The 13,909-nt window shown below is 44.4% G+C and overlaps 1 protein-coding gene across 2 annotated transcripts in view; it reads left to right on the top strand.

Moving 5' to 3' along the window:
- LOC105836386 (homeobox protein caupolican) overlaps window positions 1-12,507 on the top strand; it is a 71,174-nt gene extending 58,667 nt beyond the window's left edge. For both annotated transcript variants that reach the window (XM_036282679.1, XM_028194329.2), the window contains exons 6-7: window positions 97-183; window positions 9,754-12,507. In XM_036282679.1, coding sequence (XP_036138572.1) covers window positions 97-136 — 40 coding nt within the window. In that variant the 3' untranslated portion in view covers window positions 137-183; window positions 9,754-12,507. The remainder of the gene's footprint in view (window positions 1-96; window positions 184-9,753) is intronic.
- Window positions 12,508-13,909: the final 1,402 nt, after the last annotated feature.

Here is a 13,909-nt window from a genome sequence, read left to right as displayed (position 1 = left end):
TTAAAATGTGCGAATTTTTATTTGACGTACGCAATAACAATGATGTTGTTAAAAAAAAATGAGAAAGAATTAATAAAAATGCGTGTTTTATTGCAGCTCGCAGTCGATGAGTAGTGGCTTCGTCTCGCCGGTTTAAGAGGCCAATGCTGAGGTCCAGAAAACAAGATAGTCGTCTTTCCCAAAGTAAGTGTGAGAATGCTATATTATTTTGTCGCTTATTTCCATTCCTTTCGCAATCTTTGCTTCTCGTCTTATAATTGCGAACGACACGCGCAATATATATGTCGACAAATTTTTGCTGTAGAAAGATCGACTTAAAATTCCTCTTCGGTCGCGTTAATATCACAGCGGTGTTCGCAATTTACTTTCGACTGTAAAAGAAAGAAGAAGCGTCGTCGACGAGATAGGTAACGGGGAAAAAGACAGGGGTAGAGAAGGGGAGAGGGAAGGAGGGGGCAGAAAAGGTAAGTTGTCCGAAGCAACGGTACATGACCGGCTTATCGAAACGAAAATCGATACAACGATTCTCGCTTGCGCGAACGGCGCGAAAGGCGCACCGATCAAACTGGTGTGTTGCGCCAAACTCGCGCACGGCCGAGACGCCACAGGAACAATCGATAAGAAATTAATATCCGGCGTGTCGATTGGTCGTTAAGTCGAGCGACCCGAGTTGAAATAATAATGGTATCAGACACATATTGAGTAGCGTGTGGGTAGTCCACGGTGGGATAGAGGCAACGACTGGGAAGAGGAAGAGTGAGAAAGGGAACAAGAGGGGACAGGGGAGGGAGGGAGGGAGGGAAGGGAGGGAGGGAAGAGAGAAGAGAGAGAGAAGAGAGAGAGAGAGAGATGGAGAGAGAGAGAGAGAAAGAGATAGGATAGAGAGAGATAAGAGAGAGAGGAGATCTCTCCGATAAGAGAGAGATCTCGCTATCTCTCTCTCTCTCGCTACTCTCTCGTCTCTCCTCGCTATCTCTCTCTCTCTTCTCTCTCTCTCTCTCTCTCTTCTCTCTCTCCTCTCTCTCTCTCTCTCTCTTTCTCTCTCTCTCTCCCTCTCTCCTCCTTCTCGCTCCCCCTTACCTCCTTCGCCCTCTGTACTGTGACCCAAAGGACGGAATTTCAATCCACTTGAATGAATCTCACCACTGGCTAACCGCGTCTTTCTCTTACCACACCAGTCGGCCGTAGGTTTTTACGTGTGTACGCGCACGTGCGTCCATGTGTGTGTGCCGCGTGTGTTGGAACACAGACTACACTCGGACACACCTCAACCTGTCGCGTCGGTGACCGAACGGACGACTCCCCGGTCCAGTCCCGCGTTTGGGTCTCACGAGCGAGATCTCCTTACTCTAGCGGACCTGACCCTAAGATGGATACCCCAAAGCGTCGTGAGAGAAGCCAACGTTGGCCGTAGTATTGCCGTCGTAAATTTTCCGTAAATTACGTGTGTCACGTCAAATGAACGATTCACGTAGAAATTTATCGCGCGTATAAATTGTATACAAATCATTGCGTCGTTTAAAAGGTTCGTGAGTAAAAACTTGCTCCTCGGGTGTTTTATCAAATTTCTATTCGAGTCGCGCATCGTGTAAATGATCGTAAAAACAAACGCGCCAGCGCACGCCAGCGACTTGTGCGCGAGACGATAATTCGGGAAAGAGATAGAAAAGCGGTTGTCCGCGATAGTCGACGAGCGATCGTTAAAGCGTCTTGGGGGGAAAGCCAGAGCCTTTTCGTCTTCTCATTCGCGGCATTCGTAGATAAAAAAAAAGTGAGGAGGGGAAAGGGGAGGGAGAGTCGAAACGGCTGTTCTCCCGTTTCCTTACAAACGATACGCGAGATTCATCTCCAGGGCTTACCCTCGCCTCATTCTCCTCCTCCATTCTTCTCGGCGGAATCCTCCCGCGGTATCCGTAACGTCGCGGTGCGAGTACGAGTCTTTGAGCGTTATCTGATTCGACGGAATTGTAAAGGAGCTGAATCGCTCTCCTCGCGAAAATACATTTCCCGGTGGTCCTCCCCGCGCCGATTCGAGAGCAATTCCGGTAAAGCGCCTCCTTTCTCTCTCTCTCTCTCTCTCTCTCTCTCTCTCTCTCTCCTCTCTCTCTCTCTCTCCTCTCTCTCTCTCTCTCTCTCTGCCGTCTGTACCCGATGGCGACGGGAATCTGCTCGACAGGATCGATATTATTGCGCGGAAGGCGCGCATCGGCCGTGGATGGCGTATAATCGAGAGACACAGAATATCTTGGATCTTTTTGTTTCGGTGTAAAGTACGGTCTAAACATAGCAGTATTATCGATATGTATTCAGGACAATTAATTATCTCCGCAGCGGAAAAAGGTAAAAAGCGAGGCGAGAGGCATCGGAGTTTTTGGAACGTCCGATAAGATGAGACGAGCTGCAAAAAAATTATCTCAGCGTATCATTCGTCGCCTCGTTTCGCAACAAGACGATGAAGACTCGGGGAGAATCGCCAGCCAGGGCGACGCTGCCACGTATCGGACGCGCTGTGGAGAACATACGTCGTCGTTGTTGTTTTGTAGGATGCCACGACGTGAACGCGAGTAGAAAGGCGGACGGCGAAACGGGGAACGGGGGTGGCGGATAAAGGGGGAGTCGTCTTTTCGGATGGGACCGGGTGTTAGCCGGTGCTCTCTTATCTCGCGGCGATCTGATCCTAATTTATAGCCGCGTTCCAAATAAACTAGTTTTCGCTGTCGTCACCTCGCTTTCTCCCTACCCCGTTACCGCGCGCGCGCGCGTGTGTGTGAGTGTGTATACATATATCAAACGCGTCGATGCGTTCGCAGCTCGGACGAAGCTTGTAATGCTACCCTCTCCTCTTTCGGACCTCTCGGCACCCGCTCCGATCCGGACCATCCTCGATCTCAGCCTCCTCCCTCTTCGCCTTTCCTGTCGCGCACAGACAGACAGGTATACGAGGAAAGAACGGAGAGATAAATAGAGAAAGAGAGAGAAAGAGAGAAAACTTGTGCGAGTCTCTGAGGTTGTGCCAGGCAGCGCCTTTTGTAGCACCTACCACCAGGTAAAGGCGATCTCCTCCTTCGTTCTCCTTCCGATCGCCTGCTTTCGGCCGCGATCGGAAAGAGAAAGAGAGAGAGAAAGAGAGATGCAGGGACCAAGAAGGGACAGCCTCCGTGCAGAAGTAAAGTCCTCTCTCGTGATGCCTGTGCCCTATAATTGCCAATTAGCGCGAGGATGTTTAATCGCCATTAGAGCGATGGTAACCGGCCGGTGGAGGATCGGGGTTGGGCCCTTCCTCCTTGGGTGGACCCGCTTCCACCTATCGTCGTCTTTTACCTAGCGATATTTACACGCTCTCGTGGGATCTGCATAAAATTCGCGACCACCGTGCATCCGTGATCCGGCCGCCTCGCGGAGGCGCGAGAGGATAGGCGATCTTTTTAACGGCTTCGAGATTCCGGACGGGGGATTCATTGTCTCCTTAATAAATCCTCGAAACACGTCGTCGCGGTTTCCCGCGTGCTCCCCTCTCCCCTCTCCTCTTGCCCTCTCTTTTTCTCTCAAAGATAGGCCTACCCGTCGCCGGTGCCTTTTTGAGAAACAGTTGCGCGTTTCTGGAATTCCCACACGACCTTCGGAGGTTTCATCGGAGCGCGTCCTTCTTTGTCCTCGACCTCCATATTGCGAGACGTGGCACAAGGTTTATCGCGCGTATACGGTCGTCTAGCGCGGAAGATCGTGAGATCTTCGAGACCGAGGTGGAGAGGAACGGTAGCATAGAAAACGGATTCACGTTTCTTAGATGCGCGCTAGTGTTACGGCGCTACCTGGGCGAGAGATCGGGGAGATCGCCACGGGGACACGCACCTCCATCTTTTCGACCCTGGCGTAGCGAGGCGTCGCTATCACTCACGGTGATTTCGTGACTCAACCGCTCGGCCGGCCGACGCGGATGCAAATGTTATTGATTGGGAATAAAATGCGGAGCCCGCAGAGTCGCGTTCTCCTACGTGTGCTTCCTTACCCCCTTCTCTCCCTCCCTTCCTCCCTCCCTCCCTCTCAGTGAATATAAATCGACACGTTAATTCTAAAACCGGACAGATACAGCGAGAGCGATCCTATCTCGGCTTATTAAAAAAAATGACGCTCAACATTGCCGCTCGCTCCGGTACGATGATCAGTACTCCGTATGCGTGTAAAAGATCTGCGAACGAGACGGCTCGTTATCCTTACGCCCTTACGTATTACCGCGCAAACTCTCCTCGTGCTGCCCGTGCAGCAGCTTCAACGGAGATTATTAATAAAGTTATAAAATAAACAGACTCTCCCGCTTATCTCGGCCACGTTATAATTAAATCATTATAAAGGCGCATACACGCTCCTGAATTTCCAAGGAAATAATTCGTGTCGATACGCGAGCGGAATGTTACCTCCTTCCATAAAAAAGAAAAAAATAAAAAAAAATGCGTAAAGGCGAGCTATCAGCGTGAGTTATTATTAAAATTCCCCGGTAACCGGTGCTTTTCATTGAATTAATGATTGTTTGAAGTTTATAATTTCATGCGCCGGGCTGTCTTCTACATTATGCAAGCTGCCGCGACCGGCCACACGAGACCAGCGCAATATAATTACGCACGATGGCGCGTTTGCTACTAGTGGAACAGCTGGTTCGCTGTCCCCGCGATATCCGGAGAATTCGCGGAGCAATGAAATTCGCGTTGTCGCGCTCGAGAGCGCGAGCGTTCAATTTCGCGTCGGGCTCGATCCCTCCTCGGGGTATCGTTCTAAGCGCGGAATATCGCGGGCGTCGATCGACACGGCACCTCCCCGAGACTACGAGCTTAAATTACGATGTCACATTAAAACGATCCTCCTCGAGAGAGAGTTTTCGCAATCGGCGTGATCCTAAGCCGCGATAAATAAATTATAATACGATCGGGCCGGGGGGGGGGAGGGGAGAGGAGGATGGTGCAAATGGATACGTGCGAAAGGGAATTCGCTCTCTCTGTCGCAAGATTTTAATCCGCGGCTGTATCGATGATCGTTCAAACGCCAATTTATCGCGGAGATACGTAAAGATATTATTTGAAGGAACGCAGCACGACTGCAGTGTTAACCGTGCCATGTTTATAAATTACGTATGAATAGCGCGAAATATTCAGCGCCGTTTGTATAGGTACCATTTAAATACCCGACAGTTTTATCGTGAAATAAAACGTTTCACTTTTAGCGCGTTGAAAGATAATGGCGAATGAATAAACAGGTTTCCTATGATGCGTCAATCATCGGGAAAATCAACGGTTATAAGCGGCTTTGCGTTCGTAAAAAAAAGAAAAGGCCGCGCGCTCCTCTCGATTGCGGCACTGGGCTTATTTCAACTTAATGACACGTGAATGGAATTGTACTATCTCCCTTTCGTCTGAGAATCGACTCTCTCGCGAGAAGACAGACGGTCGTCTTATCTGAATGTCGATTCGACCACACTGAGGCGAAATAATCGCTTTTCAGCGCGTCATCGATTCTAAATTTTGTATGTGCAATCGCGCGCTGGGTTTTCCCTCTCTCATTCTCCTTCCGCTTTATCAAATCAAAGCCGGCAAGGTCACCCGACGTATCGATAGCGATAAACGTCGGGAGACATTTTTATCGCCCATATAGATCGCTCCAAGTTTTCGTAGCCCAGTGGAAGCGGAAGCGGGGTGGGAGGAAGGAAGAGGAGGACGCGCGGTGCGGTCTCGCGGCGCATAAATGATAATCGCGAATGTTTATTACCCCATTGCGAAGAGAGAGAAAGAGAGAGAGAGAGAGGGGCACGACGGCGGCGGCCGGTGCCTCGTCGGTGGTAAACCGGCATGCATGTAACATCCAGATGTCACTGTGGAAACTTTCGAAACGACTTGCCGCATAATCGCGCGACATTTGTCATCCGGGCCGACGCTCGCGTCATTTCGTTCGCGGCTCGGCGGCGAAGCGGACGAATGGAAACGGGCAAGGAGAAACGAGCCCGGGGAAAGGGGGTGACAAACACGACAGACAGGATAGACGGTCCGTACAGGCGTTTTGAAATATTCGCCGGGCGTCGCCGCGGCGCGGCGTTGCCCGGGGTGGAGGAAGAGAGGGGCGTCAGTTCCGAAATGTCGGCCCCGAAATGGATATTGGCGTCCCGTTTATAATCGCGCACCACTGAAATTTCCCCGGCGGCGTTCCACCGCGACGTATCATCGCGTGTCGCCGTATCCGCATAATTGTTCGGCGAAACACGATTAATTCGTACGTGTCGCCGTATCGCCGTGAGCACCAATCAGGCACGTCGCTCAGGAAACGTGACCCTCTTACGGCCCGAATCGATTGCACGGGTTCCGTGATATTTCTACTTTTGTCTCCGTTAACTTTAAGAAAGTAATTTGAACAGAAGAAACACGTGTTTTTATTCTGTGTTTCCTTTAAGTATTTTATCCTTGTGTTCCATAGTCCCGTAGTTTCGAAAATAACTCTAAAAGCCTTTTTATTTTGACGCAGAGAAAATCTTTGATATATATGAACGCATTCAAAGCGAGCAAAAGTGAAAATACTCTTTGGAGAAAGTTTTCAAGGTATATGATCACATGACATCGGACTTTATTGATGAATTACTTGTTAAAATTCTTGACCCTTTGCGGCATAGTGACCAATATTGCCAAAAAATTGAAAGCTAAATGTCGGACTTAAAAACGTAGGTTGTACAAACCTCAAATTTTTTGTACAATTGTAGAAAAATATTAATGTTTAATACATGTTTAAATTGAACTTTTTTTGAAAACAGAATGCTGTGAACTGTGTCAACTGTTATAATTATACTAACTTTGGGAATACTGAGAGTGACGTATTCATATGTCACTTTCTCTTCTCTGTTTTTTATGGTTTTCTCTCATTTTTTTAATAAGCTAAAATTACATGGTTGTTATATGGTAATTAATGTAATAGGAACTTAAATGTATGACTAAAGGCTTGAAAAATATATAAAGATCGTAAAAAAACAGCAAAGAAATGTGACATATGGGTATCATTATGCCAAAAAAAATTAAATAAAGCGTTAAATAAAGCGACAATACATCAAGTAGACCAAGTCCAGTCGAAGAAGTTTCGACTAAGTACACATTTGACCTTTTTCCAAATTTTTCGGTTTAAGGACACAAATAAAAAACCGGAAATAACTAAATGGTAAAACGTCTTATTATTCTTTGAGCTCGTTTCAAATATAAAATAAATTTAAAAACCATTAACGTATATAAACGATCATAAAAGTGAAATTATTTTGAAAAAAAATCTGGAAAAATTTAACAAAGAAAAAAGCCATTCTTTTTCTTATTAGAGTTTTGAGAATTTTTACGACTTTAGAACACTTTCTCTAGTCCATAAGGGAGAATTGCTGAATACGTAGGTACCAGCTGTTTAACTAGTTGCGTCAATATTTTATATTCTTATACGGGAAAAAATAATTGTCGTAGCTAAAAACCGCGCGTGAAAACTAAACTTTGTAAAATATGGACTGCTATCATTTTAGCTGTGATACCTATTTGATTTAGTTGAAGGATTTTAGCTACTACACAACGTTTAGTTACAGTTCAACATTTGCGCCATAACAGAATGATATGAATACCTTAGCATATCGAATATTTTCGATAGCTAAAGATATTCATATCGTAACTTCTTTTATGTTGCTGTTGATATAAACCTTTTGGACAATGCACATTTTGCTACTTTATTTACATATTAAATGCGACAATAAATTGTTTTGCTGTAACTTATAAATTTTTAGTTACGTTAGCAAATATAATTTCAGTAAACTGTAATTCGCTACAGTGGCGAAATTTTTTTCTATGTACTTAATATAAGCAACATTTAGCGAAAAATGTAAAATAAATGAAAAATGAGTAATATGTGTGTGTGTGGGGGAAATCGAATAATTTTTTATCAATTTATGTAGCTAATAATAGTGTAATTGTTGAATTTTATACAGACTTTTTTATATTTTTATAAAAGGTTTATTGTAAAATATTTGACATTTATTTTATATACTTATTTGCAATTATTTGCAAGTATAAAGATTAAATCGATATTTTAATAAAATCTATCAAGTTTCCTAAATTATAACACAAATTTTATTACAATAAATGTAATTAAGTGATGCGCATGCACGCGAGACAACTCTTCCCTATGTGCTTGTAAAAAAATAGTTTTAATGAAATTTCTACTGTATATTTAAATGAAATTGTGACTAACATTTACTTACATAATTTTTACAATAATAATGTATAATAAAAGTTGTGTCGGTCATGTATCGATGGAAAAATGTGTTGTATTTGTGACTACAATTATGCAGTAAAATATTTATAGTAAGGGATATCATTTTTATAATAATTATTACTATAATTTTAGTAATAATAACCATGTGCTGTATTTTAAATCTGTATAATTTACAGTACAATTTTTTCACAGTTAGATATAAATACATGGTTATTATTACTAATATTAGTAGATATAAAAATGATATTCCCGACTAATATTATTTTTACTATGCAACTTTAGTCGCAAATATCACATATTTTTCTTATCAGTGTACTGATTCAATCAGTATGCATATCGGATTTATCCACGAAAGAAAGATATAACAAAATTGAATATTGATTCGTTCGTACACGTTGGTCCATCAGAGTGTTCCTCTATGTATATGAAGTTCACTATTAACAATTCTTGATCACGTTAATTTTACCACTTTGGAAAGTAACAATCGCTGGGCTGCAATTGTTAGCTTAATCCCACATAAATCGTCACGATTAAGTAAAAGTTTCATGCCCAGAGATTACGTTCTATTCTCCCTCAGAGTTAGGATTTGCGATGTGTCGTTGCTATTAAAGTCCTTGTTACTCACCCTGTCGTCCCAAATACGTAACGCGAAAATAGTCAACAATTGCGGCAAACAGTTACGGGCGTATAAACGTCTGCTTAGTGCCGAACGATACCGGCGATAATGGCCAAGCGAGTAGCGTGTTTTGCATAACGATCACACTTTATCTCGCGGCACGCGCGTGGTTTGCCGTTTATTAACATTGACAATCGCTGTCGCGGTATCGCGAGGCGAACGATTATCCGTTAGAGTCGGAAAAATGACCTCGCGATACGTAACGAGCAGGTTTCCGATGGGACGTTCCTTCCTCCTTTCCCGAACCCGAACGTGGGATCTATATCCCCAGCGTGACGATCGGAACGTCGGGGCATCGTCCGTCGACGTGAGATACGGGTAATCGAGTATCGATAGGCTCAAACGAGCGCGCCGTACGCAACGTCGGGCTTCCACGGACATAAGCACTCTAGCGATAGTTCGTTTACGAGTTTACAAAGGCATCGACACTTTCATGGGTATCGGCGGCCATTCAAACCGATTGCCCGTTCATCGGTTCGTAACGAGGTTGTCACGATTGTCGCGCGAGGCATAAAAGGAAAATTTCTTCTTTTCTTTACTAACGGCAATTTAAAAAACCGCAATTGCGCGCTCGATAAGCTAATATTCGTGGCTGCTAATTTTTGTAGCTTATGATTATTGAACGCAACGTTCGACGTTGCTTGAACGTGTAAAATGCGACGAAAATTCAATCCGAGTATTTGATATAATACGTATTTTTACGTTAGCGTGTGCGTCAGTAATCCTTCTTCCTGCTACGTAGGAGAGGAGAAAAAAGAGGAACACGCCGGCGCCGATCTAAGACCATTTTCATTTCTCTGTTGCAGAATAAAGCGGCGCCGTTGAGGGAGGAGAGGTCCTGTGGCCGGACTGTAAATACGCGCTCCTGAGTGGTCTCGGGATTTATTAGCGTTATCTCGACTTCACGTCAGAGGCGAAGAGAGAGAGAGAGAGAGAGAGAGAGAGAGATAGAGAAAGAAGTTACGAAGCGTAAGAAGCGGGTAGAGGCAGTCAGTCAAGCAGGAAGGAAGAAGGAAGGGCGGAAGGAAGGAAGGGAAGAGAGGAAGGTGGCCGACTCTTCGAGATACATAAATCGTTCCCCGACCTCTGGAAGGCGCGACTTGGAAAAGACGTATGAGGGGGGGGAGGGGTGGTGGAAGAGGTCGACTGTGCGCGAAGCAGGAGTACGCGAGAGAGGAGGCGGCTTAGAGGAGATTTAGGAATTAGGAGAATTACGTCAAAGTGCCTGCTTACGCACGGCTACGTACGGCGAAGCGACACCGGGGGCCGGGTAAGAAGAAAGTATATGGGGGCCGAGCGCGCGCGGGATTTATGTCCGACGCGTTCTCCTCCTCGAGGAGAGGAGTGCCGCAACCGAGAGCTGCGAGAGCCGCCATATTTTTTCGATCGGTACCATGCATCGACCGCTCTGGCAAGAAGATGGGTTTACGGGGGAGGTGAGGGGCAACGTGTTGCGTCACCCCGTCGAAGCCGCTGAAGCAGGCTCGAGTGAGAGGAAGAAAGGGAGAAACGGGGGTTTTTCAAGTTACCCGCAGGCTCGCGAGTGGCCGAACGCGAACTTTCCGCGATCGTCTTCGATGTTCGGATGTACCGCCGGTGTACATCGCCCTCACACGTACACTCACACACGCACACACATACACACGTAACCGTGAGTCCATATTTTTCTTTTGTTTTTTTTTTTTTAGTCAATAATATGTTTCATTGCCGGTCGTTCGTCGCGACGTCTCGGGATTTTCGGAGCACGGCACTGCGCGTCGCCGATTTTGTAAATATAAAGGACGAGCAAATGCCAATCGTTTCTCCAGAATCCCTCATCAGTGGCACTGAAGATCGTATACGTGTATACATGTACAGTACCTCCGGCGGAAAGGGCGGAATCGTTTGAGGTGTCCCGCGTGTCTCGGCGGACGGAACGACGCGCCACTTCCGAGATCGCGATGATACCAATCACGTATTATAACACATGGGCAACGTGCAAGGTAGCGCTACTTTTCCTCGTTACGACGTAACGGGGTCTTTCTTAACGGTCGTCGCTCGAAATCGGTCATTTAACTCGGCAGAGAGAGACGGAAAGGGGGGAAGTTTCGACGAAGAGCGGGGAGCGCTCGAGCGAATATGATACTTTCGATCGGGTCGCGCGCGGCACGAATATCGAGAGGGAATGAGAAAGAAAGGGAATGAGAAAAGAGAAACACTCGATCTACCTGTTGTAGGTTTAATATGAAAATAAAGGGGGAAAGACAGATCGCGTAGCGCATTACAAAGCTACTATCGTTAAACTTACCACTAACTCCTTTAATTATCCGAATGAAATATTAACGTATACCCGAATACCCGCATATAGAGATGGAATGATAAATAGTACACCTACGAATTACACATACAAACACAGTGACACGCAAGTAACTCTAGGCCGTAGATCTTAAGGCTGTACCTACTACATCACGAAATTTTATCGGGGTGACGCGTCTCGAGAATTTTTTGCAGACAAAGGGAAAAAGGGAGAGAGAGAGAGGGATCCTCGCCGCGGAGTATACGTCGAGTATATTATAAGTATAAATAAGTATACATGGGCGGCGAACAATAATACTGACAGCGATGTGAGAGATAAGGTGAGAAGTTGAATAATAATCGTTAAGGATCAAATTCGTCCCTTTTCCGCGCGACAACCGTGCACTCGCGCATCTCAGGTCAAGCCGGGACAACGGAGACGCAAATTTACGTATACTTAGTATCATTTGTCCTAGTACATGTTACATTTGATTGTTGCCTAATACTATATTTTATTGCATTTCTTGCAATTATCAATTTCTTTTATGAACATTTTTAAGTTTGTTGGTAGGTAATCGCATTAATCAGCGTTTTACTCTTTAAGGGAGAGAATATTATGATTTTGCTCACAATTCCTAGACGAGAGGATACGAGGACATTGTGGATGCGTGAAGAGCGAAAATGCGGCGTGCACGGTACTCGAAACAAAAAAAAATTGTTGATATTTTTTTATATTATATGTATATCGCGCGGGTCGTCCCTCTTTTCGCGGAATCTTGCGATGTATTCCGAGGGACGCACGACATCATTGTCTTGCGCAAATCGCGAACGACTGTCGGGCCGCATTTTGGAAAAAAAAAGAAAACGAAAAAGTGAAGAAAGGGGAAGTCGACTATTATTTTGTACTTTGGCGTAAATATAAATAAACGAGAGCGTGCGCGAATCATCGCCGGCGGTGTTGAGGGGGAGCGTGTCGAATGGAACTTGTACATTGTTTTGTAAAGAATACATTTATTTATATCTGTGATAACGGGAGAGTTCAACGGAGGAAGAAAAAAAAAAGAGTGGAAGCGATAACATAAGGCGTTTGCAGTATCGGTATACTCTGACGAAGACGGTCGGTGCTCGTGCATTCGTTGACACGTATATCATAGTATAATTATATAGATATGATAACATTTTTTTGTAAATAATCAGAGAGGTATAGAAAGATAGAGAGGAAAGAGAGAGAAAGGGAAACAAGGGTAGAGTGTACCGCTTTGCGGACGATTCTAATTAACGAAGGCTAGAGAAAGGGGTAAATAAAAAAAATTATATAAATATATAAATATAACGCACGTTTTGTGTACATTGTCGCACCTTCGTGAGAGAATCTATTTGTTGTGAATAGTACACGTAATATAATACAGATATACGCTATGATTATTAGGTTTTATTCGCTTGTTCGTACGAATTCGATTGTAAAATAATTAAACTGTACATAGTCTTAAATGTGAATATAAACAGAAAAAAATATATATATACATATGTATGTATACATACATGTATATATATTATTGCTATTATCACGAATTTTTTAACATCGACATATTGTTATTAACTTTTTTTTTAATTATTATTTTAATATGATTATCTGGTCGATATGAATTCATGTTATATAATAAAATAATAGTAATAATATGTCGATGTTTATAATAATAATAATAACGATAGCAATATATATATTCGTATACATATATATGTATTATTGCTATTATCATTAATTATTATTATTATTCACATCGATATTTTATTGTCTATTATTATTTTATTATTAATATTATTGTCTACTCTATCATTATGAATTCATATTATATTAAAAGGAAGACTATATTACGTTGTACATGCACGCTTCATACTTTTTTTCTCCGTCTACCTCAATACCGCATTATGAAACATTATTCAGCGTTACTTTCCTCCGGTATCGGCGTTATTTGCAACGGCGACGAAGATTTATGAATAAAAGACCACTTTAACGTCGTAGCACGTTCATTGTCGTTCAAAGAAACCCAAGTTTCACCATCCTTGACTCGATAATCGTCCTCCTCATTCAAGAGTCTCCAGATCGATAGATATCCCGCGATCGTTACGACGATCGATATTTAGCCCCGCCGCGGCCAAAGCGATATCGAAGGCTGCACGCACACCTGTTTGCGAATCCTCTCCCATCCCCCTCCCCCGACCTCCCCTCGCCCCCTGAACTTTATTTTCGGCGTTCTGCAGATTTTAAAAAAGTCACGGACGAGTTGGAAGTCGCAGCACGCGCGCGCCGCAACACAGGAACCACATTGTGCCCATTCTAACGTACCACAATGGACGTCTCCGTTTTGAATATTCGAACAATGGTACTTTCGCGGTGGGTGGAGTTTCAATGAAAATACATGACTCTAGCGGAGAGAGGGAGAGAGAGAAGGAAGGTACGGGAGAAGGACAATGGAATCGCGCACCATCCCTCTCCTATTCCGGGGGAGCGGAGAAAATAAACCTCTATTCGCGGTAGTTTGCGAACACGAGTTTGCAGCCAAGTTAAAGTTTCGGAGATAAGGCGGGGGAGACGATAAATATTGGAATAAGTTGCGATATAGGTACACCCCATTATGAAACATCTTCGTTGCCCGCGGCGAATTTCTAGCGGCAGGACGCGCCGGA

Source organism: Monomorium pharaonis, chromosome 2, assembly GCF_013373865.1.
Source record: "Monomorium pharaonis isolate MP-MQ-018 chromosome 2, ASM1337386v2, whole genome shotgun sequence".
Classification (NCBI taxonomy): Eukaryota; Metazoa; Arthropoda; class Insecta; order Hymenoptera; family Formicidae; genus Monomorium; species Monomorium pharaonis.
This window is presented reverse-complemented; position numbering and strand designations above follow the sequence as displayed.